Source organism: Trachemys scripta, chromosome 10, assembly GCF_013100865.1.
Source record: "Trachemys scripta elegans isolate TJP31775 chromosome 10, CAS_Tse_1.0, whole genome shotgun sequence".
NCBI lineage: Eukaryota > Metazoa > Chordata > Testudines > Emydidae > Trachemys > Trachemys scripta.
Window position 1 is genome coordinate 61,527,626 of NC_048307.1, and position 27,840 is coordinate 61,555,465.

Here is a 27,840-nt window from a genome sequence, read left to right on the forward strand (position 1 = left end):
CTACTATTATATTAATATGGCATTGCGGTGGTAATATTTTTATCATGGCACTGCATTAATAAACATATGATAAAGATATTTTTCTATAAAAATGTTCATCCAAAAGGGTGCTCATCTGAAAGTTCTGTATGAACCAATACAGAAACTACAGAAAGGAACCTCTGAAGGCCTGTCACCTCCCAGATTAAATGTAGCAGCTGCTGGGCAGTGCAAAGCAGCATCAAGCACTAGTGTAGGGCAAGCAGCTAATAAGTTCTGCAATTGCAAGGGGAACTTAGGTAGGTAAAAAATCACTCAGGAGTTGGAATCTGGCCATAGGGTTAGCATCGAAGGGTAAGTACTGGCCAGTAATGACTCTGCATAGCATGTGATGTCTAATAAGGACACAGCATAAGGAGTACCTATACTGTGTGGCAAGTTGTAATACCAAATCTCTTTCCTGACGTAAAACAATTTTTTATAAAAAGGACTTACTCCATCTTTTTTGTCTCTTTCCAGTGCTCCATGAAGAAACTCCATTGAGACATCTTCATTTTCATCCAACCACTGAATGACAAAAGGCTCAAACCATCTAAAAATTACAACCATTGATGTTTCATGTTTGCCTTAAAATATTCATTTTATTCTGGAATATACACAGAGTTATTGCTCTTTTATGACATTAAGGCATTTTAATATTATGATTATATATAATATCAACCATTTGGATTTTGACCTGACTTCTAAAATGTCCCCATAATTTTTTCATTCATACATTACTGCGTATGGTATGCTTTGGATTTGCATGTATAAACTCAGTTTTGGCAGGTGCAAAAATGTAATTTTGAAAGATGTCACACTCAGTATTAGAGTTGCAAATATGATCCTTTTATTTTGGCCAACTTTAATTATAAAATAGCATTCCTATTTGTTATTTAACTGCTTTCACATCATAAGCATGAATTCTGCTAAAACACTAATTGCTATAAATGGGAGTTATATGTGCATTTTATGGAGAAGGGCTTTCCCCTTAATAACATTAAAATAAATACCAAATTTGTGTATATCTAGAGAACCAGCATATGGGCTGCAATAGTAGGAGTATTACCAGCAGATCGAGGGAAGTGATTATTTCCCTCTATTTGGCATTGGGGAGGCCACATCTGGAGTACTGCTTCCAGTTTTGGGCCTCCCCCCCCCCCAGAAAGGATTTGGACAAATTGGAGATAGTCCAGCTGAGGGCAATGAAAATGATTAGGGGCTGGGGCACATGGCTTACGAGGGAACTGGGCCTTGAGGGAACTGGGCTTATTTAGTCTGCAGAAGAGAAGAATGAGGGGGGATTTGATAGCAGCCTTCCACGACCTGAAGAGGAGTTCCAAAGAGGATGGAACTAAGCTGTTCTCAGTGGTGGCAGATGACAGAACAAGAAGCAATGGTCTCAAGTTGCAGTGCGGGAGGTCTAGGTTGGATATTAGGAAAAACTATTTCACTAGGAGGGTGGTGAAGCAATGGAGTGGGTTACCTAGGGAGGTGGTGGAATCTCCAACCTTGGAGGTTTTTAAGGCCCGGCTTGACAAAGCCCTGGCTGGGATGATTTAACTGGGGTTGGTCCTGCTTTGAGCAAGGGGTTGGACTAGACGACCTCCTGATTCTATGAATATGTAGATAAACATATGGGGTCTCATAACCTCTTCCCACAGTTGAAAGTAAAGGAAGGCATTCTGAGCAAAGACAGCTGTAAGGGTTCTCTCCTGGAGTTCCTTCCTTATCAATTTATTGGGAGTTTGTCAATGCCACAGAATTGGCCATGAGATCTGCCTAGAAACCCTGTGGATCACCATGTAGCTCATGGGGGAAGTGTAGGAGGCAAATAGTTCTAGCCCCGGGTGAGCATTTGGAATCATATTACTAAGATAGCCTTCAGGCCGTTTTTGCCCCTAAAGTCCTTGCAATGGGAGCTCTCAATAGCAAAGATAATGAGGCTGTATTATCTTTTCTAAGGAATCTCTGTGGGGCTGGAGGAGGATGAACTTTTCCCCCTCTGTTCCCTCCCCAACCAACAAGGATTGGGAACATCATGCACAGATCAAGGTGCATGAGCATGTGAGTTTCTATCGTCTGATAACTAGAAAGTGTCCTTTATCAAGAATGATTCCATCGGGTTTTTTTTTTAGCATATGTTTGGATTCTTACTAATAATGGGATGAGCTGGAGGTAGTTTTAATTTGGTAAAACCTCAGCTGTGGTGTATTTTATTTGCAGTTTTGGATTTATGGTCTATGGAAACCAATGACAGACCCCCAAACTTTCTGAGGCAAGTTATTGGAATTCTAAAAATCAGAAGACATAGGAATGTGAATGAAGATAGAGCATAGGACTAAAAGCGTGAATTAACTGCAGCAAGAGAGAAGAAAAGAGAAGCAACAGAAGAAAATTAGTCATATGGAATAAAAACGTCTATTGCTCTTATTGCCCATTAGTGCTGTATCTTACTCCAGGTTTTGGCATGAAATGACTATAACGACAAATAACTAATACTGTTGCTATACCCACATTTTCTGCTGTCCCCTGGGATCCTCTGACCTTAAGATTTTGCCATTTGTGAAACCCTTCTATTAAATGCAATTGTTGAATAAACGCATTAATCTGAAATGGTTAACAATTTTTAAAATATCTGGTATAACTTATTTTTGGGAATAAAGAATTAAGGGGGAAATATGTGAAGAGTATAAAGAAAGGGTTATGAGTGCTGCTTAGCTTAAATGCACTCTTCTTTTAGTGTTATAACAGATAAATATTTAAAGAAAATAAAACTTAACAAGCAGAGCACAAACTCAGGGGAAATTCTCCCCACTACTTACAGAGAATACTCGGGCACTGCATCCTGTAAGGCAGGGAGTTCTCGCACATACTCATTATAAAACCATTTCACTTTGAAGTGCAAATTCATATAATCTGTGCTCTTGCATAACCGCTGCTTTTCATGTTCTACAGAATAGAGAAAATAAAAACATTTCATAAAGTTCTGATTGTAAATAACATTCTTGTGTCTCAATGCCATTTCTAACATTACTAGCACTAGTGAAATAAATTATACAGTACTTGCAGCTAAGGGCAAGTGGTCTAATTTCTCAGAAGAACTCAGCACCCACAGTTTCAACTGTGGCTTCTCAGCACCTGGAAAATGTCAGGCCACAAATTATGTAAAACATTTTGAAGCCTCCATCGCTGAAATGATCTGTAGCTATTTGTGAAGTAAAGAGAATACTTTCACAGATTAAGTAGAATACTATAGTGTCTTGCTGCAAAAGTGAAGAATGAATATTCAATAAAAGAAGGAGAATATTCTAATAATTTATATATCAAACTCTGTTCTCTTATTCTGATTCCTCTTTGAGTGGTATGAAATGCACTGGAAAAGAAGATAGGCAAGAAATAAAAATACAAGCACGAGGTAATCAAAAGAAAATAATAGCTAGCCGTAACTATTGGAAAAGTCTGAAGAAGTGACTACTGTAGCTTTAAACAGGTTGCACTTATAGTGTGTAGTTAATACTCAATAAATTGCAGAAGTGGGAAGAAGAAGACACCCCTACAACTCTTAATATATTTGATTTTTTTCCCCCTCCGCACCACTGTGATGGGGCAGAGCAGCCCCGCCCTGGCACAGCAGGGGTTAACCCTTCCTTCCTGGGAGAGGAAGCCCTGCCCTGGAAGCCTTGCTGGGCATGCTCCAACTGGAGACTAGGTATAAAAGCCTGCAAAGCTGCTCACTTGGGGCTGACTGCTGGAGGAGAAGGATGCACACAGCCAGCTCCTGAGGAGGGGCAGCCAATGCTTGGGGCTCCAGGAGCCAGCCTAGCCACCCCACACCCTGCATCTCAGACGGAGGACCCGCCAGAGGGGAACGGACCGGAACCCATGTCTCCGGAGGAGACCACGATATTGAAGGTAGGAAGTGATCCAGGGGAACTTGAGGGATAAGCAGCATTAGAGCAACACTGACGCTCGGCGTGTTGCGGCTGGATACCTGCCGAGCCAACGGCAAGGGGAACCCTGCCATTAGGAGAGCCCTGGGTCGGGACTTGGTGGAGAGGGAGGGCCCGGGTCCCCCTACACCTCTGGCCATTGGGCCACACTACCCTGAGACTGAGGGGAGTTACATGAACTCTGGCTGTTGGGCCACACTACCCTGCTACTGAGAGGAGTTATATGGACTCTTGCTGTTGGGCCACACTACCCTGCTACTTAGAGAGAGATGATGGATGGGACACCACCAGGAGGGGGCGCTCCACTGGGCAAAACTAATTCCCAGAGACAACCAGTAGGAGGCACCGAGTGGTGAGGCCCAACCCTGTTACAACCACCAACAGAAGAGCCATTTTGATAGTGTTATTTTATTAAACTGCTTTTTAAATTTGGTGCCTCCACCTTGCCTACATATTCCTATCCAGGGATGTAAGGGAGGGAAGTTTCTCCCAATACCCAGGACAGCTAGAAGATGTGTTTTACCCTGGTAGCAATTTTTGTCAGTATCTCAGTTGTGCAGAAATTGTATTACAGTAGAGGAGTGGAATGGGGGCACTGTTCCTAAACACTGTGTTTGTTGCCTGTAAACTCTATTTACTTAGAGCATTTCAATTTCATGAAAAGCACAGGTAAAGTTGTGCCTTTCCAGGGATCACTTTACACCTGGGCCCAGCAAGCAGGCTTTGCATGTGGCCATTTTCTACTTTTTTAAAACCACATTCCAAATCTGTATTCGGGTTTTGGAATAAAGGGCCTCTCTCTACAACTATTTTGGAAGTTGCAAAAATTCAAACCCCTCCCACCCCCCCTTTTCAGATAAATCAAAAAGTTTCACTTGGATTTTGAGCTTTTTCATTTTAATTGTTTTTTATAAAATTGAAGGAACATTCTAAATGAAAAATGGTTTTGAACAGAAAAGTCTAAATGTTTAGACTGAAACAGTGAAGTGAAATGGATGAAAATTTGTGAAATGTTTTGGTTCACCTGAAACGACAGTTTTCACTGTAAAAAAAAAAAAAAAAAAAAAAAAATTCACCCAGCTCTACTTCCAACACCAGAGAATCTCACTACTCGAAAAAACTGTAATAATCCTAACTTTAGACATATGTAAAAGCTATCTTGCAGGCATTCCACTTTAATAATAATGCTGATGTGTGGTCCACCTAAATAACAAGGGAATACAAGAGAAGACCAGGTGTGGGGGGGATGTGGAACTTTTTACTGTAGATGAAGGAACCATGACATGTATGCCTTTATCTCCCACCAGCTGTGCACTGAAGGACTGTGCCATCAAACAGGGAGAGAGAATGAACAATTCGATTATGGCAACTTCGTATATTGTTAAAATGTTTCCATACCAAGGAATGGGTAAGAGCTTATGATCAATACCAATACACTTCATGTATGGATTTCATGTAAAATGCTGACAAGCTGTAGTTATCAAAGGAAGGACAAGTTCCCTTTTTATAAATAAAGTGTGTACAAATTTCCTTTAAAAATAAACTGTGCAATTGCATAATATCCAAAGCTAGTACTGGTGTTCTGTTGCCTCAGGCAAACTAGCAAATCTGTGCCTACCAGCCCACAGTTTTCTGTCAATTGTATTTTGCTGTCCTAGACTACCACCTGCATAGTAGTGAGCCACTAGCAGTTACAAATCATCTAGTTATCCAAACAGTTCCCAATCTTTGCTCTACCTCTTTGCCACTGCAAAAATGTAGAAAATGTTAGAGTTTGGTTTTTTTTTTAAACAAGCCAAAGAGAGCAAGAGATATTTTTGTGTGTGACTTGACTTCATATTACCGTCTCTCCATACAGTTACCCAGCCAGCACTTTAAAGATGAAAATAAAACAAACTAGAAAACTTTACATTTGATGAATTGCAAAGCCAGATTCAAACACTCTTAACTGTTACTATGATTTCAGCGCTTTTATTAACCCAACCATGATATGCAAAATTGATGAGAACGTAAGTGTTGGTTTCACACAGTCCAGTAGAGTTTAAATGAGTCTTTAACATTTATTTAGTAGCTAGATATACTACATGTTTAATTTTAACAACTGAGATTCAAATCTTTCATTAAATTTACAAAACAAAACATTTAAGTAGTTCCTCAAACTGCTGTGTAATAATTTTGTATACAATTTCATCTCTGGAATGTAAATGAGCCTAACCTTCAGTGCTAGGAATATTTTACAAGAATAAAAATGCTTCATAAAAATTGTTATCTCTAATCTAATCATCTAGTTGAAGAAAAAATACTATTTTTTATTAGCTAAGTACAGTATTCCTAAAAGGCTTATTTTTATATTATATAAAGAGCCAAATTCTGACCTAGAAGGTAGGCATGGGGATCCTCCCACTGACTTTAGTAACAGCTGTAGTTTGTAGCAAAACTAGGCTAAAAATATTCACTTTTGCAGACACTTACTCATAATCTACTTTCAAGCATTTCAACACACATCAATATTCTTGATTACAAGGTATCTCCCGCTCTCGGCTTTTATCACCCTTTTGCCTGAGCTCTCAATGGAGAAGATGGCAACACGAAGTGGTAAGACATGTTGTTTGCTTTCCCTGACCTATCTTAATAGAAAAAACTATCGTGAAGAGAACTTACTCCACTTTCTTGTATGTTCCCAAAGCTCCCTTAGGAAACTCAACTGACACATCTTTGCACCAAGAAAACAATTTAAAATGTATCTCAGTTTTTAAAAGGCATCATTGCTCAACGAACGCTGGAAATGGAACAGTGGAAATCACCAGGAGCCCATCTCCCAATATGCAATAAAACAGTTGTTCAATCAAAGGAAAGAAAGTCTTCAGATTCAGCAGGACAGATGCCTAGGGCCCTAATAAATTCACCCTCCATTTTGGTCAATTTCACAGTTATAGGATTTTAAAAATCATTAATTTCATGATTTCAGCTATTTAAATCTGAAATTTCATGGCATTGTAATTGTAACCCAAAAAGGAGTTGTGTGGGGGGGAAGGGTCGCAAAGTTATTGTAGGGGGGGTTGTGGTACTGCTCCAGCAGCAGTGCAGAAGTAAGGATGCCATGGTATGGTATTGCTATCCTTACTTCTGCGCTGCTGCCTGCAGAGCTGGGCCCTCAGTCAGCAGCCACCACTTTCTGTCCGCCCAGCTCTGAAGGCAGCTGCGCGGAAATAAGGGTGGCATTGTATGGTATTGTCACCTTTACTTCTGCACTGCTGCTGATGGGGCACTGCCTTTAGAGCTGGGCGCCTGGCCAACAGCTGCCACTCTGGCTACCCAGCTCTGAAGTCAGCAAAGAAGTTAAGGTGGCAATACCACAATCCCACTAAAATAACCCCTGCAACTCCCTTTTGGGTCAGGACCCCCAATTTGAGAAACTTTGGTCCCCGCCGTGAAATCTGTATAGTATAGGGTAAAAGCACACAAAAGACCAGATTTCACAGCCTGTGATGTGTTTTTTATGGCAATGAATTTGGTAGGGCCCTCAGATGCCATATAAACACATTGGCATAACTGAAGGGAAGGGAGTCCCAGAGATGCCCTGCCTCTCCTCCTCTTGAAATTGTACCAACAGATGGACAGCTGTCCCATACTCAACAATCTTTTTTGCTGTGATTAGATACAAACAGAAATGGGTCCAAGTCAAAAGGCATGGACATGGATCCAAGCTTCCCCAACATTTGTATGTGTAGGTCCAGGGTGTTAATTGAGCCCATTATAGAGATGGGGCTGGCAGTAAAGTTTTAGACTAGGGACCAGATTTATAAAGGTATTTAGGCATTTCAAATGCCAATAGGTACCTAACCTGCTTTGTATATCATACTTAGGCATCTAACTGCCATTGAAACCTATTTTGATCTTTGGTACCTAAATACCTTTGTAAATTTAGATCTAGGTCCTAGATCTAAACTTCATCAAACATCTAGGCTCATTTTTCCATATACAAACAATAGACTGTCACCTAGGTAGAAAATAAATCTCCATTTATTAAAATACCTTAAAGCTACCATATGTCTTGAAAAATATACAAAAACATTATTCAGCTTCATCTGTTCATAAAGGAATAACGCACCAAAAAAATTTGTGCCCTGTCAAAATTAATGGATAAGCTTCTAAAATACAATTAAAGTAGTTTTCTTTGAAAATTATTTGATTGGGTCCTATGTGTATAGAAGTGTCCACTGGACAATTTCAATTATAAACAGTTACAGTGAAAGGCTTATGTCTTCATCTCATTACTGTTTGCTCCAATGGTGACTTCTGTTAAGTAACCTAATTAAACTCTCTTCTATTAACTGTACAGTAGTTTGATTGTCAGGTTCTAAGTTAACATACTAAAAGCAGAAGAAAAGGAAAAATACAGGAGAAATGCTGAGCTATTTTACAAATCTATTTTTACTCAAAGAAAAAAAAAACAATCAGGAGAATACAGAGTCAAAATTAAGATGTTTGTTTCTATTTTAGCCCCAGAACCTTGGGCAGTTTCAAGAAGTACCATGTGAGATATCAAAAACTGATTGCAAAATGCATACAGTGAATTAGTATATGAGAATTATATGGTAATGAACTTCAGTTAATGCCTGAGTGTATCTATTGTACCTATCAAAGGATTGAAGATGTAGCTGCTAACATAGAGGCATCACATCAGTTTGAGTAGAATACTGCCTAGATTCGATTAAGATAGACTGGAAGTCAGCACAGTTTTTTTGGCCTCTTGTGAACCTGGTCAGGATAGGCATATAGTTTGGGGGAGGAAGAAAGTGGAAGAGGCCAGGAGACCTTGAGGAGAATTAGGGTCATTTGCAGGCCTGCTAAAGGAAGGTTGGGTGGGATAAAGGCCTCTCAGTGGCAGTACATCTCATACTTCCAGTTGCAGTTAAATTACATGCAGTAGCACATAAGCAGTCAGCCAGCTTCCCACCATGACTATTTTATGTCAGTGTCCACAGTCTATGCTATGATAAAAGTGAGAGACTGAGAACCAGGGGTCTACAAGCCAGCCGTGATGAAGACAGATGTCACAATAGTTGCACAATATGATTGCTTCCAATAGAGCTCAACCCTGCTATGTAACATCCTTTCTGAGGCTAGGTCTATACTACCCGCCTGAATCGGCGGGTAGAAATCGACCTCTCGGGGATCGATTTATCGCGTCCCGTTGGGACACGACAATCGATCCCCGAATCGGCGCTCTTACTCCACCAGTGGAGGTGGTAGTAAGCGCCGCCGACAGACAGCCACAGAAGTCAATTTTGCCGCCGTCCTCACAACGGGGTAAGTCGGCTGCGATACGTCGAATTCAGCTACGCTATTCACGTAGCTGAGTTTGTGTATCTTAAATCGACTCCCCCCTGTAGTGTAGATGTACCCTTATAGCACTGAGCCAATCTTGAACTAAATCTGCCAACGTCAGTGTTTTTTATTTGCAACCATGTTCATCTGGAATCAGGAGTGCCGCCAGCTTTTCTGCCACCCTAGACAGTAGAAGGTCCTCCCCACAGAGGCAGTGGGAGGTCCCGCTGCCGAAATACTGCCGCAGTCGCCACCCCCCAAATTGTAGTGCCCTAGGCAACCACCTAGGTCGCCTAATGGGTTGCGCCAGCCCTGTCTGGGATCACATTAGGAATATCACATTCATTTCATTTTTGAGTCAAGACAAATGGGGTCTCTAGCAGTGGAAGCCTAATGCTAATCACCTCTTTGGTTTGGAAGTGCTGTAAAATGTTCCTAGTAGTGCAATGTATCTATCAAGCAATTTATTTGTTCACTGAGATGTGTAAGGGTGACATGCCTACTTCCCATTAGAGCTAATGGCACATTACCCCCAGATAACTCAATGCATCATTGAGAAAATATTTGTGAATCAAGGTCTACACAGTGTAGAAGTCAATACATTTACTATGTGTATATTTAATTACACATTTTGTATATGTTTAGGATATTAATAATGCGTGGCCAAAAATTTCAATCTTGGGTGCATAAAGTGTTGCACCTAAATCCATGTTTAGAAATCTATATAAATGGCCTGATTCTTAGAGATGCTGAACTCCTGTTAACTTTAATGGCAGTTATACATGAGTAGCAACTCTGACAGTCCAGCCACTTATTTAAGTGCCTCATTATGGATTTAGGTAGATGCACTCAAGTTTGAAATTTGTGGTCTATAGCAGTGGAGTCCCAGCTTTTCAGCTTGCAGCCCAAACATGGTATTTCAAAAAGGTCAAGTGGCCATATACAACATTTTGGGGCAGATTATCTGCCCTATTCTGCTCATGTCCCTGCTGGGGATTCTCCCGGAGTGGGGGAGTCCCCACTGGGCATAATGCTGGTGTAGCTGGCTTCTATAGCTCCCTCCCTGCAGCCATTGGTGCAGGGTGACTGGAGAACATTGTGCTCTGACTATCCCAGATTGGAGACCACAGCCAGCTTTGCAAATTAGAGCAATACCTCGGCTACCACTACCTAACCTTGTTGTAAACAGCCGAACCATTTTTGCTGAAACATCCAAACAAAATTCAGCCTGAGGCAGAGAACAAGCATGGATAATTTCAGACCAAACAATTAAAGTTATGCTAAATGACTGAAAACAAGGGCTTATAATGGAAAATGTTAGGCAACCTAACCCAAACTTTGTTAGCAGTTCCACCTAAAATAAGGTCATGTGAAAGCCATTTTGGGGGGGCAGAGGAGTTCTAAAACAGGCTTTCCTTTGGTTGAAAAACAATGGGATTAAATTATTTGCAATAGTTTGTGATCCCTCAAAGCAATAGTTTGAGAAAGCCACAAAACTTTGAATTCAGTGAAGGCCATCTATCTGCATTGTGAGATCATTCAAAATATACACAATTAAGGAGAACTTTCAGTGATCTTTAGATCAGCTCCTCCAATTAAAATTATCTGTCAATTTGTTGATCAGTGTTGTTTACCACTGATATATATTTTACAGTAAGTTAACCAAGGTATCACTGTCTTTAAAATATTTAAACACATATATAGCCTCAAATTTATCTTTTTTTTTTGCGTTCCACCCAATAAAATAGTATGAAATTATAAAAGATTGACAATAGGTTAAACTTTTGTTTTGTTTTTTTGGTTTATAGCAAACTGGTATAGCTAATAACAATAAGAGACAACACTGAGTGGCAACAGGAATTCAAATAACGTGGGACAATGATGCACTTAAAATCCCACAGTATTTTCTGCTATTCCGCTGCTCACTGATTTATTTTCTGTGCATTGTTCCACTGCTGATAGCAACAATTCTAACTGGGGGTGGTGGAGGGGGAGGGAGAAGACCATCCAATGTCCTGCAGCACAGCCCTAGCACCATTGGACAAATAAGTCACACTGCTTATGATTGTCTTCTCATTATCAATCCACAAGCAAACAGCCCTAAGAGTGACCTTCTAAGATCACTTGTGTCCTTGTGTAGAAACTCAATGCTAATGCTGTAATCATGATTCCAGCCCTGACACAGAGTGCTGGAAACCAAAGAGCAGTCACCCGAGTAACAAAAGCTCAAATTGCTACAGTAGCTTTATTAATGTCCTAAACTGTGGCAGTGCTTTTAAAAAAAATCCCATCTGCTGAATAGCTCAGCTTTAACTTTGGAGTTTCAGTTTTTCCTTCCCATTTCCACTTAAATATTTTGAAATGTCACATTCTGCCTTCAGATTCTGCTTGAGCACTAATGGCTTCAAAGTTAATACAATGCCTCCTTGCTGTATTTTACAAACTATGATTTTATGTGACTCAAGGCACAGATATTAATTTTTGACTGCGCTGTCATTGCTATTTATCTTTACAAACTTAGAGTGGCTTTGCAATTAGCACCACGATGAAACTAAAGGGTAGTAGTACCGTAATGCAACACCCACATGCTTGGTGCATACTTATATAATTGGGATTGTAAATTTGGTCAAGTATCACTATTCTTGTCTGATAATATTAGTAAATTCAATCAAGGGAAGGACTGTAATATGAACAATAAAACTACTCTGAGACTTGTGGTTTCTCAAGCAAAACCGAGACACAGATTTAATGGTAAAAACACCAAATGTTTTGAAAATTACAAGTTTGATGAATTTTGCAGCATCTGTTGTACGAGTTTCTTTTGCAGCTGAAACAACAATGTTTAGACATGGCTGAATATTTATGCAAGAGATGCCAGCTGGAGACAATTTAATTTGGGACTAAAATTATCATGAGCATAAGGAAATAACTAAATCCTTCGGCTCACCAGTGACGAGCCTTGTCTGGGTGCTAAAAAGTGGAAAAGGGTGCAAGGAGACAGCCTCCTTGAGCCCCTGAGCAGGAGCCAGGCACATTCTCACTGGGAATTTCAGGCATTGCTTCCTGCTAGCTACCTGGAGAAGGTCCCAAACCCCTTCCCTCAGTATATCAGCCAGCAAGCTTTTGGATGTGAAGGACATGTACATGAGGAAAGGGGGAAGGGAGTCCCCACTGGGCAAAGAGATGGCATACTTGGCTCCTATACCTCCCTCCCTGCAGCAATTAGTGCAGGGTGGTTGGAGAACCCTGCACTATGGCTATCCCCAGCTGACATATTGTGCCTTGGAAATTACCATCAGCTGGTACAAATTAGAACCCACGTCTTGGAACCTTCCTCTGCACCCCACCTCTAGTGGAGGCCAAGGCTTAAGCCTCACAGTCTGGACTACTAACTATAGGGCATCTGCCAACCTCTAGAGAGTGGAGGCTGTTTATAGATACTATAATATGAGTCAATTTATGGCCATTCCAGTATGAGTGGAAAAGGGAGTACAGCAGTGTGATGGTGAGCAGTGTAAGAAACCCTAAGATAGGCAGTGTTCCCATAAGGCACATGACTAGGCAAAGCTATGCTCCTGCTCAATTCATGCTGGAGATGGGACACTGCAGGGAGCAGGGGTTGCACCTGTGGCCTCCTGCTCTGTATGCTCCCCTAGCTCCCAGGAGGCATTATGATCATCTCCAAGCATCAGCACTTGAGTGATGCATCTCCTCCACCTGCCTTTCAGGACTCTGGCCCTGCAGAGGAATAATGGAGACCCTTCAGGATTTTCTGAAACCAATTTCTGTTCTTCTTTAGAAAGAGAATCTCTTTGGAGCATTTTTAACATATTTGCTAGCACTTTTAAGAAAACGGTGGGGGTTCTTGGATTGACTGAAAAGGCCACGTTCTCTGAAACGGACCCCACTGATCAAGCAGAAAAAAGTCCTGCTTATTGTGGCTTCTGAGCTGGCATCTATTCACAGGACATAATGCAGTTGCCAATCTAAGCCTGCCCACTGCCATTTTATCTACTGCACAGAAAAAAAAACAAACCATCCAATCCTGGTAAAGGCAAAGTTAAAGCTGAGCATTTTATCACAAAAATGTGTTATTTTACTCTTCTCTTTGCACTATATGCAATTGTGGATGAATTAGACTAAGCTCTGCCCTATAAAAGAAGAGGCACAAATCAATTCAGGAACCTTTTTTAGAGCTTTGGTTAACTCTCCCTTTCTGAACTTTTGAGGATGGTATCTCATCACACTATTGATGAGGTCTTCCCTGGTAGTCATGTCCCAATGCCTACATTCTTCTTCCAGACTCATAGTAGTGAACCCAGCACTCATACTTGCTGCTAATAGGAGGAGGCCTATGAATACTCCCTGAAAGACCCCTTCTCCTGGGCAAATGGAGACACCCTCCAAGAGGATTCCTATATGTTCAAGGACAGGGAAAGCCTCTCCCGAAGCATCCTCTAACCAGACAAGAGGGGGAATCTTTTAAAAAGAAAAGCCAAATCAAGTGCACTAATATATTTAAGTCTATATGCTACATGATCTCCTGACCATGGGCATGGTGACATTATATTTGGCAAAGAATCCAACAGGGCAAACTTCACCCCATTCTCCATGGTCATTGAGGAGCCTAGACTAGTGCACTTCCACTGCATAGAGGAGGTGGCAGGATTTGGGGAACACTTGCAGATGTTCTACATGCCGCTTCGCTATGCGTGGACTCTTGGGTTTCCCTGTGTAGTTGGGTTTGATGGGCAGAATAGGAGCATATCAAGAGAGGTGTTGGGGAAGGGCTGGTAGAGCTGATGCTATGTAGCCCCATCAGCCAATAGTGGCTCTGAAAAAGGGGGCTGCAGAAACAGTGGGGATTGCAGTAATGACAGCAAAGCAGCTCCATTGCCAATCCGCAGCCAGGGAAGGATTCATTCTCCTCCAGCCACAGCAGAAGAACTGTTGCACCTTGCCTGAAATGCAGATGTAACACAGCTGACAGCATTCTGTATTCCTGCATATTGGAGTTTACGTAGGTTGGAAGATCTTTGAGGCAGAGGCTGTTTTTTTCATTGTGTGTGTACCCTCAGTGCTCGGTTCCCTGATTAGGGACCCTCGCCCCTACCACAACACAAATTATAATGACAATTCTAATTGTCTCCCAAAAGGGCCTGATTTTCATAGGAACTTAACAGACAAAACTCTAACTGAGATCAATGGGAGCTGTGGATACCCAGCTCCTCGGACCGCTGGGTCTATAGTTTGGTTGAAGTTTTGGAAGAAGGTTGGGATGACTTCCATTTGTACTGGGTTTTTTAAAATACACACTTGCTTACCCATCCCCACCAAAAATCCCATCCGAAATCCCATAGCAATGGGATGCACAGAACTGATAACAGATAAAGAATACAGAAATATTTTCAAAATGCTTCCTTGAGCTTTTTAATGTGATAATTGGTAAGTCTGAGCGATTGTACAAGCTATTGTGAGTTGCATGTGCATGACTGACCAGATAATTGGGCCGCAGGATTTTTGAGTACTGTGGAAAGAGCTTTTAGGACTTCTATTGCAGCTTTAAGCACCCTCGTGACAGAGACATCCCAGATATGGCATGTTATACATTACATATCAAGTGATAATTTCTCCAGGATTAGCTTGCTAAGGAAAGAGTCAATAGAGACTGCAATACAACTGTCAGTGTTCTAATCTTAATGAGTTTATATGTTGAAAGTGTTTGGGCTCTGACACTGAAATAATGCCTATTAAGCAGCCCTGTTCAATGAGGCATATGACACAAAGGAAATATTACATGAACTGTTTACTAAATTGGAACAAAACCCTATTTGCTGCAAAAATCAGTTCACCTCTATTTTAACTTTAAGGAAATTGCTTTATTTTGAATGGCGTTTTAAACAAATACTAAGTGGCTGCACAGCTTTTGATATGCCTCAGTTGATAAAAATTAGAATATAAACTGAAACTCTAAGACCCTTTGTATAAGTCAGAGATTTAAAACCAAACAAGATGTTATGCAATCAATTTGATATTCTGTTCAGTTTCCCTATTATCTAGGCAAGCTGAGACGCAGGAGATTTTTCCACAACAATATTCTAACCACTGCTTTAGTTGCTAGTCACAAGTTAATTGCATGAAGGATCCCATAACTGTCTGGTTCAACAGAATACTTCAAATCTTTTTGAACAAAAAGCACGACAACAGTCACTTTTCTATATAAATTCCCCAAGGTGACTAGAGATATTTTTCCTTTAGTTCATGTGTATAAACATATATAAATATCAAACAAACAATAACATTTGTCCAATTGCTTGTAACTCCAGCCTTTAAAATGCAAAAATAAAGTTTCAGAGATGAATAACAATGACAAAGCACATGTGATATGTATATCAAATTAATATACTTAGATAACAATCCACTAAGGGACAAGTATTGATTGGAATGTCAATTGAGTAAATGCTACAGTACTATAGATGTAACTTGTCAAAATGGAAATGATCTATCTGGACTAAGGCTGAGCATAAACTAGTTCAGTTTGGATTAATTGTGGGAAAAATCTTCCGTCTAAATTAGGGCTGTCTATTAATCGCAGTTAACTCATGCGATTAACTAAAACAAAATTAATTGTGATTAATTGTATTGTTAAACAATCAAATACCAATTGAAATGTATTAAATATTTTTGGATGTTTTTCTACATTCTCAAATATATTGATTTCTATTACAATACAATACAGAATATCGTGAAAGTGTAACTTAAAAATATAGATTTTTTTTTGTTTCATAACTGTGCTCAAAAACAAAACAATGTAAAACTTTAGAGGCTACAAGTCCACTTTTTAATCACTTGACGGCGAACAGCGGAGGCGAACAGAGGGAGTTTGCCTAGGATCTGTCCGAGGGGAGGTACGCTAAGTGCTGCATTAGGGGGTCTGTTTTAATGAGTATCTGAGTGTCTGTTGCGGGGACAGTTTGTCAGTTTGACCGGGTGCTTGATCGTTTGTTTGAAAAGTGTGAATTGGAAGTGCTTTGTTCCAGGTGGGCCTTGAGTGGGCCTGACTGTTATAAAAAGGCAGTCAGCAGTGAACCAGCTGAGAGGCAAACAGCGGAGGCTAACAGAGGGAGTTTGCCTGAGAGTTCGCCTGGGGAGAGCCCACTGAGGCTTTGATCTTGTGAGCTTCTCTGAGTAGTTACTGCAACAGCTGAGGAAGCTCTTAGAAGGAAGGTAATATGGAAGGTGAGCGTTCAGCTGTTGTAACCTGCACAGGTTGGGCCATGTTCTTCTTCCACAGGACAGAAGCGACTTTGTTTGTACAAAGTGCAAGCGGGTCTCCATATTGGAAGAGAAGGTTCGAGGTCTGGAGAAACAAGTATCCACCCTGCGTTGCATAAGAGAAAATGAAGATTTCCTGGACAGATGTCAGGATATGCTTCTATGGGCACAACATTCTGAAGAATCAGAGCAGGCTGCGCAGTGGAGACAGAGGGACGGTGAAGAAATTTAGCAGCATGTGACCTCCAGAAGGAGAAAGAGGAGCGTCCATGTACCAGTAATGGATATACAGGTGAGCAACCGTTTTCATTTTCTCTCCACAGGTACTAATGCGGAGAGTGGACTAGATGATACATCTGAGGTAAGGGAGCAGAAGGAGACTCCACTGATTGGAAGGCATGAGATGCATTGTCCTAGGGATGGGGGTTCCACGGCCACCGCTCCCAAGAGAAGGAGGCGGGTAGTGGTGGTTGGGGACTCTCTCCTCAGTGGGACTGAGTCATCTATCTGCCGCCCCGACCGGGAAAACCGAGAGGTCTGCTGCTTGCCAGGAGCTAGGATTCACAATGTGACGGAGAGACTGCCGAGACTCATCAAGCCCTCAGATCGCTACCCCTTCCTGCTTCTCCACGTGGGCACCGATGATACTGCCAAGAATGACCTTGAGCAGATCACTGCAGACTACATGGCTCTGGGAAGAAGGATAAAGGAGTTTGAGGTGCAAGTGGTGTTCTCTTCTATCCTCGCTGTGCAAGGAAAAGGCCTGGGTAGAGACCATCGAATCATGGAAATCAACGAATGGCTATGCACATGGTGTCAGAGAGAAGGCTTTGGATTCTTTGACCATGGGATGGTGTTCCAAGAAGGAGGAGTGCTAGGCAGAGACGGGCTCCACCTAACGAAAAGAGGGAAGAGCATCTTCGCAAGCAGGCTGACTAACCTAGTGAGGAGGGTTTTAAACTAGGATCACTGGGGGGAAGGAGACCAAAGCCCTGAGGTAAGTGGGGAAATGGGATACCAGGAGGAAGCACGAGCTGGAGAGTGCAAGAGGGAAGGACTCCTATCTCATACTGAGAAAATGGGACGATCAGTGAGTTATCTTGAGTGCCTATACACAAATGCAAGAAGCCTGGAAAACAAGCAGGGAGAACTGGAAGTCCTGGCACGGTCAAAGAACTATGATGTGACTGGAATAACAGAGACTTGGTGGGATAACTCACATGACTGGAGTACTGTCATGGATGGATATAAACTGTTCAGGAAGGACAGGTAGGGCAGAAAAGGTGGGGGAGTTGCATTGTATGTAAGAGAGCAGTATGACTGCTCAGAGCTCCGGTATGAAACTGCAGAAAAACCTGAGAGTCTCTGGATTAAGTTTAGAAGTGTGAGCAACAAGGGTGATGTCATGGTGGGAGTCTGCTATAGACTACCAGACCAGGGGGATGAGGTGGACGGGGCTTTCTTCCGGCAACTAACAGAAGTTACTAGATCGCAGGCCCTGGTTCTCATGGGAGACTTGAATCACCCTGATATCTGCTGGGAGAGCAATACAGTGGTGCACAGACAATCCAGGAAGTTTTTGGAAAGTGTAGGGGACAATTTCCTGGTGCAAGTGCTGGAGGAACCAACTAGGGGCAGAGCTTTTCTTGACCTGCTGCTCACAAACTGGGAAGAATTAGTAGGGGAAGCAAAAGTGGATGGGAACCTGGGAGGCAGTGACCATGAGATGGTCGAGTTCAGGATCCTGACACAAGGAAGAAAGGAGAGCAGCAGAATACAGACCCTGGACTTCAGAAAAGCAGACTTTGCCTCCCTCAGGGAACTGATAGGCAGGATCCCCTGGGAGAATAACATGAGGGGCAAAGGAGTCCAGGAGAGCTGGCTGTATTTTAAAGAATCTTTATTGAGGTTGCAGGAACAAACCATCCTGATGTGTAGAAAGAATAGTAAATATGGCAGGCGACCAGCTTGGCTTAACAGTGAAATCCTTGCTGATCTTAAGCACAAAAAAGAAGCTTACAAGAAGGGGAAGATTGGACAAATGACCAGGGAGGAGTATAAAAATATTGCTCAGGCATGCAGGAGTGAAATCAGGAAGGCCAAATCACACTTGGAGTTGCAGCTAGCAAGAGATGTTAAGAGTAACAAGAAGGGTTTCTTCAGGTATGTTAGCAACAAGAAGAAAGTCAAGGAAAGTGTGGGCCCCTTACTGAATGAGGGAGGCAACCTAGTGACAGAGGATGTGGAAAAAGCTAATGTACTCAATGCTTTTTTTGCCTCTGTCTTCACGAACAAGGTCAGCTCCCAGACTGCTGCACTGGGCAGCACAGCATGGGGAAGAGGTGACCAGCCCTCTGTGGAGAAAGAAGTGGTTTGGGACTATTTAGAAAATCCATGGGGCTGGATGCTTTCATCCGAGGGTGCTAAAGGAGTTGGCAGATGTGATTGCAGAGCCATTGGCCATTATCTTTGAAAACTCATGGCGATCGGGGCAGGTCCCGGATGACTAGAAAAAGGCTAATGTAGTGCCCATCTTTTAAAAAGGGAAGAAGGAGAATCCAGGGAACTACAGGCCAGTCAGCCTCACCTCAGTCCCTGGAAAAATCATGGAGCAGGTCCTCAAGGAATCGATTCTGAAGCACTTACAGGACAGGAAAGTGATCAGGAACAGTCAGCATGGATTCACCAAGGGCAAGTCAAGCCTGACTAACTTAATTGCCTTCTATGAGGAGATAACTAGGTCTGTGGATGAGAGGAAAGCAGTGGATGTGTTATTCCTTGACTTTAGCAAAGCTTTTGATATGGTCTCCCACAGTATTCTTGCCAGCAAGTTAAAGAAGTATGGGCTGGATGAATGGACTATAAGGTGGATAGAAAGCTGGCTAGATCATCGTGCTCAACAGGTAGTGATCAATGGCTCCATGTCTAGTTGGCAGCTGGTATCAAGCAGAGTGCCCCAAGGGTCAGTCCTGGGGCTGGTTTTGTTCAATATCTTCATTAATGATCTGGAGGATGGTGTGGACTGCACTCTCAGCAAGTTTGCAGATGACACTAAACTGAGAGGAGTGGTAGATACACTGGAGGGTAGGGGTAGGGACACAGAGGAACCTAGACAAATTAGAGGATTGGGCCAAAAGAAACCTGATGAGGTTCAACAAGGACAAGTGCAGAGTCCTGCACTTAGGACAGAAGAATCCCATGCACTGCTACAGACTAGGGACCAAATGGCTAGGCAGCAGTTCTGCAGAAAAGGACCTAGGGGTTACAGTGAACGAGAAGCTGGATATGAGTCGACAGTGTGCCCTTGTTGCTAAGAAGGCTAACAGCATTTTGGGCTTTATAAGTAGGGGCATTGCCAGCTGATCGAGGGATGTGATCATTCCCCTCTATTCGACATTGGTGAGGCCTCATTTGGAGTACTGTGTCCAGTTTTGGGCCCCACACTACAAGAAGGGCCTGAAAAAATTGGAAAGAGTCCCGCGGAGGGCAACAAAAATGATTAGGGGGCTGGAGCACATGACTTATGAGGAGAGGCTGAGGGAACTGGGATTGTTTAGTCTGCAGAAGAGAAGAATGAGGGGGGATTTGATAGCTGCTTTCAACTACCTGAAAGGGGGTTCCAAAGAGGATGGATCTAGACTGTTCTCAGTGGTACCAGTTGACAGAACTGGAATGGGTTACCTAGGGAGGTGGTGGAATCTCCTTCCTTAGAGGTTTTTAAGGTCAGGCTTGACAAAGGTCTGGCTGGGATGATTTAGTTGGGAATTGGTACTGCTTTGAGCAGGGGGTTGGACTAGATGACCTCCTGAGCTCCCTTCCAACCCTCATATTCTATGATTCTATGACATCCCTAATTTAAATTCATGCACTATGCTTAACTATATTGACATTGTTCCAGATTTATTTGCACTCAGTTACTTACCCAGTCTCAAAGGTATCAACCATGCATATTTTGTCACTAAAAAATTAAGGGCCTGCTTTTTTCAGAACATTCTGCCTTATGTAGGGTGACCAGACAGTAAGTGTGAAAAATCAGGACAGGGGGTGGGGGTAATAGGATCCTATATAAGAAAAAGACCCAAAAATCAGGACTGTCCCTATAAAATCAGGTGATCTGGTCACCCTAGCCTTATGCCTTGGGCTGTGATCTTGTCAGATGATATTAGCTAAGCGTGGCTCCACAGGATCAGTGGTAGAATGGGAGACCCTAATGAGCTGCTCCAAAGAATGATGCTGATTTAGCAGTTGGTGCTCTTTCTCTGAGTCAGTCTGGAAGCAATGTCCAAGTATGGTGTTAAGGGGCAAACTGATCTAGAGCTGTTACTTTTTGCATGAGATGTAAAAGCTAAGCTGCTTTGCCATGAAAGATCCTAAGGCATTTTCACTAGAGTAAGGAAGTTAGCTGTAGTGCCTTAGCCAAATTCCAATTTGGGTAATAACATTCTGGCTACAGAATCTGAGCTTTCCCCTGCAGTTTCCATTACATACAATACTTTTTCGGAAGTTTTCATCCTAAAGTGGTGTGAAGTATTGACATGTGTTGTTAAATAACTTGGAATATAGAAATGCCATACTGGGTCAGACCAGTGATCCATCTAGTCCGGTATCCTGTCTCCAACAGTGGCTAGAATCAGCTCCTTCACAGAAAGTGCAAGAAACTCTGTGGTAGACAATTAGGGGATAATCTGCCATCGCAGAAAATTTCTAGGGACAATCACCTTGTACCAAACCAGACCTGAACGCCTTTCAGGGTTGAATGAAATGAGTCCTGTATACATACAGGCAAATTCTGACCTCGTATAAATGAGTGCAAATACTGAAATAAAACGTATTGCATCCCTGAAACCGGGCCTGAATTTAGACCACAATATTTGCAAAATCGTTCAAAAGAGTGATGTACTGTAAGATACCATTAAAAGCAAAATGACATTATTATAGGATTATAATACTACTAATAAAAGCAATGTGGAGCAGAATATCTTATTGTTACTCAATTAACTGCAGGTGTTTTTTCTTAAAAGATCACTTTCAATAAGGAGCTGAAAGATCCTCCCACCTCTGGATAGATATGGGATATTTCATATATACTGTAGTCCTATATGGACTGACAAACTAAAGTACCACAAGCATCCAGGAAAAGTATGTTTTTCTTTCTGTAATTTATAGCCCAAATATTTGAGTCCATAGATTATTACATTCATTGAAGCAATACTATGTAGTCTACACGAGTTTGCTAATATTATTTATTTGTATTACAGTAGAGCTCCAGCCAGGGTCTGGAACAATAAAGAAATCATAAAAAGGAGCTTTAAAAAGAGGATCTGGACTGCTCAGTGGATTAGTCACAGGTTCAAGTCCTGTTCTGGTCAGTAGCAACTGAACATTGTTAGCAACATCTGAATCTTGTTTAGTGACCTGTGAGAAATCTATTGTCAGTTTCAATTCAGTTCCCAGCCTGTGCACAAGTCTCCCCATCACAAAATCCACAGCCACAATTGACATTAACTGACATGGCTGTTGGCACATTAGCTGGCAAGCAGTATCTGCAGAGAAGTCAAGTACAGAAAAGGTCACACAGACTGAATTATGCTCTCACTCTTGGTCATCCAGGTACATGGAAGGGGGAAGCTTGTAGTGCTGCAGCTTGTTTGTATCACTTGATTCTAGTATTTGGATGAATAGAGGATTGCGGTCTCCAGGGATATCAATCCAGTTCACACAAAACCATGAAACTGCATTTGCCCTCTGGAAGGGAAGCTGAAGTGACTGCCCAGGAGTTTCCCTGCACCCCCAGAGCAGGGGTGATCATGGGCTCAGTGCCAGCCTCAAACAAACAACAGTGGTATCTGATACTATGGAGATACTCAGGTATCAGGGCAATGAACATTGTATAAATTTGTAGAGAGAAAGAGGAAGGGACAACAAGAAGACAAGACAATACAGATCCAAAATTTGGGACTAAGCAGATCCCTGCCCTTAACACCCCGGCCTAATGGCATAGAGTAGAAGCAGAACGGTTTGGCTGCTGCTCAGTGCCCAGGCCCTAGATTGGAAGGCTGCATTTTGCCTTGACAACCACACACTCATCCCTCACGCGGCCTCTGATAACTCAAGCTTTATGCAGGGGAAGGTTCATCTTTAAAAGAATGGTATTCCTTGACAGAATTTATGGAACCCCAGTAACAGTACTATACGTGTTATGGGCCAATCCATAGCCGCCTGAAGTCAATAGAAAGACTCTGATTGACCATGAAATTAGTTGGATCAGGCCCCAGAGGAAGCAAAACATAGAGTAAAACAATTCACAGTTGATTTAGTAAGGAAAATATTACATTCCACAAGACACTTTATCCCAATGTTTTTACAGTTTTCCTAAAGGCAATAGAAACCAGTGGCTATCATCTAAAATACAGGGCAGGGCACAACTAAGTACAATTTAAACACTCTCCTGATAATGTCAAATATTGCCCTTTCTGAGACAGCCTGTCTCTTCAAGTCAGGATTAAAATTATGAATGTGAAATACATATTTCTGTCATCATTGCCTTTCTCAGGTTCCAGACACTGCAGCTGAACTGCAGGTTTGTAAGTTTTCCAAATACGTCCCAAAAATGTATTCTTCCCATCTTTCACGAGAAATTTACAATTTGTAATAAAAACAGCAACAGGACTTTTGCTCCAAATGTCTTCGAACTCTTCACAAATGTTAATGAATCAAGCCTCACAACAGTTGTCAGAACCAATTAAGTATTATGATCCCCATTTTTACAGATGGAGAAACTGAGGCTCAGAGAGGTTGAATAACTTAGACTAGGGAAATTTGTATAAGAAACTAGTTCTAATGCCCAGGACTGTACCATAATCACAAAAACATCTTTCCTCCCTAAATAGAGACTGAGGGCCAGATCTTCTGGCCTGCTTGTGTGGCAAAGGTCACTTTAAAGTTCTTTCACACTCCCTTGACCCTTGGATAGGACAGAGGCTGGTTCATTCCCTAGCATATCTTAGAGCAGTATTTCCCAAACTTGGGACGCTGCTTGTGCAGGGAAAGCCCCTGGCGGGCCGAGCCGGTTTGTTTACCTGCCCCGTCCGCAGGTCCGGCCGATCGTGGCTCCCACTGGCCGCAGTTCGCTGCTCCAGGCCAATGGGAGTTGCTGGAAGCAGCGCAGGCCGAGGGACATACTGGCCGCCGCTTTCAGCATCTCCCATTGGCCTGGAGCAGCGAACCACGGCCAGTGGGAACCGTGATCGGCCAGACCTATGGATGGGGCAGGTAAACAAACCGACCCAGCCCGCCAGGGGCTTTCCCTGCACAAGCGGCATCCTAAGTTTGGGAAACACTGTCTTAGAGCAATATACTGTTTTCCAAGGAGAGGATATCTTCTGTTAAATGGGAACTTTAGGGCAGCAGAATACTGATTTTTCATAATATATATTTTTTAATGCTGCAAGACACCATATAACAGGAATATGCAAACATGCTACAAATGATATAATGGCTTTTTTTACAGCAGCATTTTGCATTTTCCACTGTACTGTTTTTTTCCTGAATTTTCTTGATACTATAGAGAATTAAAAATGAAGCATTTGAAAAAATACCTCTTTTGGTGAAGAGGAACTTTGACAATAATGGAGTTGTACTTCTAAAGCCCTGGTATACCCTACTGAAAATGTACCTCACTATCTATCTCATCAGACGGCCTCTTCATCATGCATCAAATGCTAAAACTGCATGTCACTGGAGAGACTGACTTTAACTGTACATCAGACTGAAACCAACATGCATGTTTGCAAGACAGATGCTAACCCAGTTAAATTAATGGAGATATCCTATCTCCTAGAACCTGAAGACCTTGAAAGGTCATTGAGTCCAGCCCCCTGCCTTCACTAGCAGGACCAAGTATTGATTTTGCCCCAGATCCCCAAGTGGCCCCCTCAAGGATTGAACTCACAATGCTGGGTTTAGCAGGCCAATGCTCAAACCACTGAGCTATCCCTCCCCCTGGGGGAGGTCAGCATGACCTCACCCACCTTGCTATTCAAATAAACAGAGAAAAAACCCAATACGGTAAACAGGTCAAAAAGTTCAACTTCAGTATCCCTTTTGCTCTTAAACATAGCTTTAGGGTGAAACTGCATGTGCTACAAAAGCTAAGCAAGCCAATAATATTCAAATAACATATTTGAACAAACAGTAAAAGACAAAATTTGCCCTCAGATATGCCTGGTTTTCAGTGACTTCAATGGGAACCAAGTATGGGCTTTCAAGGGCAATATGTATGATGCTCTTTTACTGTTAACAGCATTGTTGAATCTTGTATGATTTGGCCATGAAAAGCATAAGAACATAGCATATATTATACTGGAGCAGAACACTAATCCATCATATTTTATATCCTGTCTCTGGCAATGCCTGATTCTTTATGGCAAGGCAAAAAGCCAAACCTTAGTGCACATAGCCAGTTGTGCAAATATAGTGTGGAGGAAATTTACTTATTGACATTTGATTATTCCTAACGTAGCATGGGAAGGTACTTTCAGTGTGTCACTGGTTAAGATTTAACTAGATAGGCAATTAATGCTAAATTATGAGCCACCATGATAATACCCTCTTTCTGATAATTCTCTTCTAAAGGCCCTTTTATATACACTTGTTACTTCAGAAGAAGTGACACTAGGAAAATGAATTTAGATACAGAGAATTCTGATACGTGTTAAATAGAACTTGGTATCCATCCTACCAAATCATATCAGTAAGATCACTTAAGGCTGAAATCTGGCATCAACTCTAGGCTTACCAGAACTACTCTAAGAATGAGTCATTTAATGTAACTGATCTCTAAAGTCATGAAATGCACTTATTTAGTTTTTATTTTCATGGCAGAGGGATTTTAGGCATTTGAATGGAATTGCTTTGTAAAGTCATCCAACTTGGACTTTAAAACATGTTCAAAATTAATCTTTTAGATTGAAGACCTGTTTTTACTACCCATGTTTGTTGAATAAAATAGTAGAGCATATACACATATTTTAAAGATGTGAAACAAAGTCAGATGATCAGACATCAATGTAGAGTGTTTATCTCCACTGATATACTGGCAATTCTTTAAAACTGAACTCTCACTGTCTATATACTACATATGATAAAAGGTCTAAACAAATTAACAGCAACAGAAAAATGAATCCAAAGAGCATGAATAGCTGGCTCAAAGCACTTTTGAAGAGTTTATTGAATAGAAACTTACATATGTACTGAAGTCATTAGTTGTATTTTGTATCAGAAGTAATGATCACTATTGATATTTACATGTTATAAAAGGGATATATGGAATAACCTACAAAAGGAAGCAAAGAACATAGATGTTGAAATGCAGATGAACCAAAAAGAATGAGAGAATTAAAGTGTAATTTCATGCCAGACTATTTTAATGGGTTATTTTAAAATATGCCTTTTCTAACTAATTGTCAACAATTGTTAACATATGTGTAACCTAATTTATTTGTCCTTTAGTATCTTAAAATTTGTTTAAACGAAGTGATAGCACTTGATAAGAAACTAACATGCTGTTAATACCTTTGAGTAAGTTATTGTTAACAAGTGTGCTGGTATGTTGCCCTAAGAGTATACGATCACTAATGAGACAGAAAGAAGGTTCCATGCATTGACCTTCCCAAAGCAGGCCTGCAGGAGACCAAAGCCTGACAGAAGTCTTGAGGGAGACCACTGCATGTTCCCAGAAACAGCAAAGAGGTCTCTCTTGCCTTTGATCTAATGATCTATGTCAGCGATACTCAGACTGAAGCACGGAAGCCACAAGTGGCTCTTTAATATGTCTCCTGCAGCTCTTTGCAGCACAATATTACAACACTGTGTGATTCAATTATTAACCAAAGTAAGTTATTAACTAGTCAGAATGCTTTTACTAGATTATTAACAAACTGTAGAATACTTAGTAATTTTGCTGTGAAAATAATATACATATATATAAAATAGTAAATGAAACAATGAATTAACACTACTGTAGCTCTTTTGGGTAATGTTGATTGCTAATTTGGATCCTGAACCACTGAGGTCTGAAAATCACTGATCTATGTGGTGACAGAATGTGGAATTACAGCTCCTATCACCACAGGTTGTCAATCTGGACCTATTCTCACAGTGTTGCTGCCAATAGCACTTCTCTATTAGAGCCCAACATAGACCTATGAGTCACTTAATCAGGAGTAGCACAGAAGCCTGGGAACAAAGGATCAACAATCATAAAATATGAGGGTTGGAAGGGAACTCAGGAGGTCATCTAGTCCAACCCCCTGCTCAAAGCAGGACCAATTCCCAACTAAATCATCCCAGCCAGGGCTTTGTCAAGCCTGACCTTAAAAACCTCTAAGGTCCACCACCTCCCTAGGTAACCCATTCCAGTGCTTCACCACCCTCCTAGTGAAAAAGTTTTTCCTAATATCCAACCTAAACCGCCCCCACTGCAACTTGAGACCATTACTCCTTGTTCTGTCATCAGGTACCACTGAGTACAGTCTAGATCCATCTTCTTTGAAACCCCCCTTTCAGGTAGTTGAAAGCAGCTATCAAATCCCCCCTCATTCTTCTCTTCTGCAGACTAAACAATCCCAGTTCCCTCAGCCTCTCCTCATAAGTCATGTGCTCCAGCCCCCTAATCATTTTTGTTGCCCTCTGCTGGACTCTCCCATTTTTCCACATCCTTCTTGTAGTATGGGGCCCAAAACTGGACACAGTACTCCAGATGAGGCCTCACCAATGTCGAATAGAGGGGAATGATCACGTCCCATGATCTGCTGGCAATGCCCCTACTTATATAGCCCAAAATGCCGTTAGCCTTCTTGGCAACAAGGGCACCCTGTCAACTCATATTCAACTTCTCGTCCACTGTAACCCCTAGGTCCTTTTCTACAGAACTGCTTCCTAGCCATTCGGTCCCTAGTCTGTAACAGTGAATGGGATTCTTCCGTCCTAAGTGCAGGACTCTGCACTTGTCCTTGTTGAACCTCATCAGGTTTCTTTTGGCCCAATCGTCTAATTTGTCTAGGTCCCTCTGTATCCTATCCCTACCCTCCAGCATATCTACCACTCCTCCCAGTTTAGTGTCATCTGCAAACTTGCTGAGAGTGCAGTCCACGCCATCCTCCAGATCATTAATGAAGATATTGAACAAAACTGGCCCCAGGACCAACCCTTGGGGCTGCCAACTAGACATGGAGCCGTTGATCACTACCTGTTGAGCCCGACG

At 41.8% G+C, this 27,840-nt stretch overlaps 1 protein-coding gene across 1 annotated transcript in view; it reads right to left on the reverse strand.

Annotated features, from left to right (window-relative positions):
* The window catches only part of UNC13C (unc-13 homolog C), a 398,557-nt gene that overhangs the window by 92,877 nt on the left and 277,840 nt on the right, over positions 1-27,840 (reverse strand). Inside the window, exons 20-21 of the mRNA XM_034783191.1 lie at positions 2,844-2,970; positions 475-571 (exon numbers count right to left, since the gene is read on the reverse strand). Of these exons, the coding sequence (XP_034639082.1) occupies positions 475-571; positions 2,844-2,970 (224 nt within the window). The remainder of the gene's footprint in view (positions 1-474; positions 572-2,843; positions 2,971-27,840) is intronic.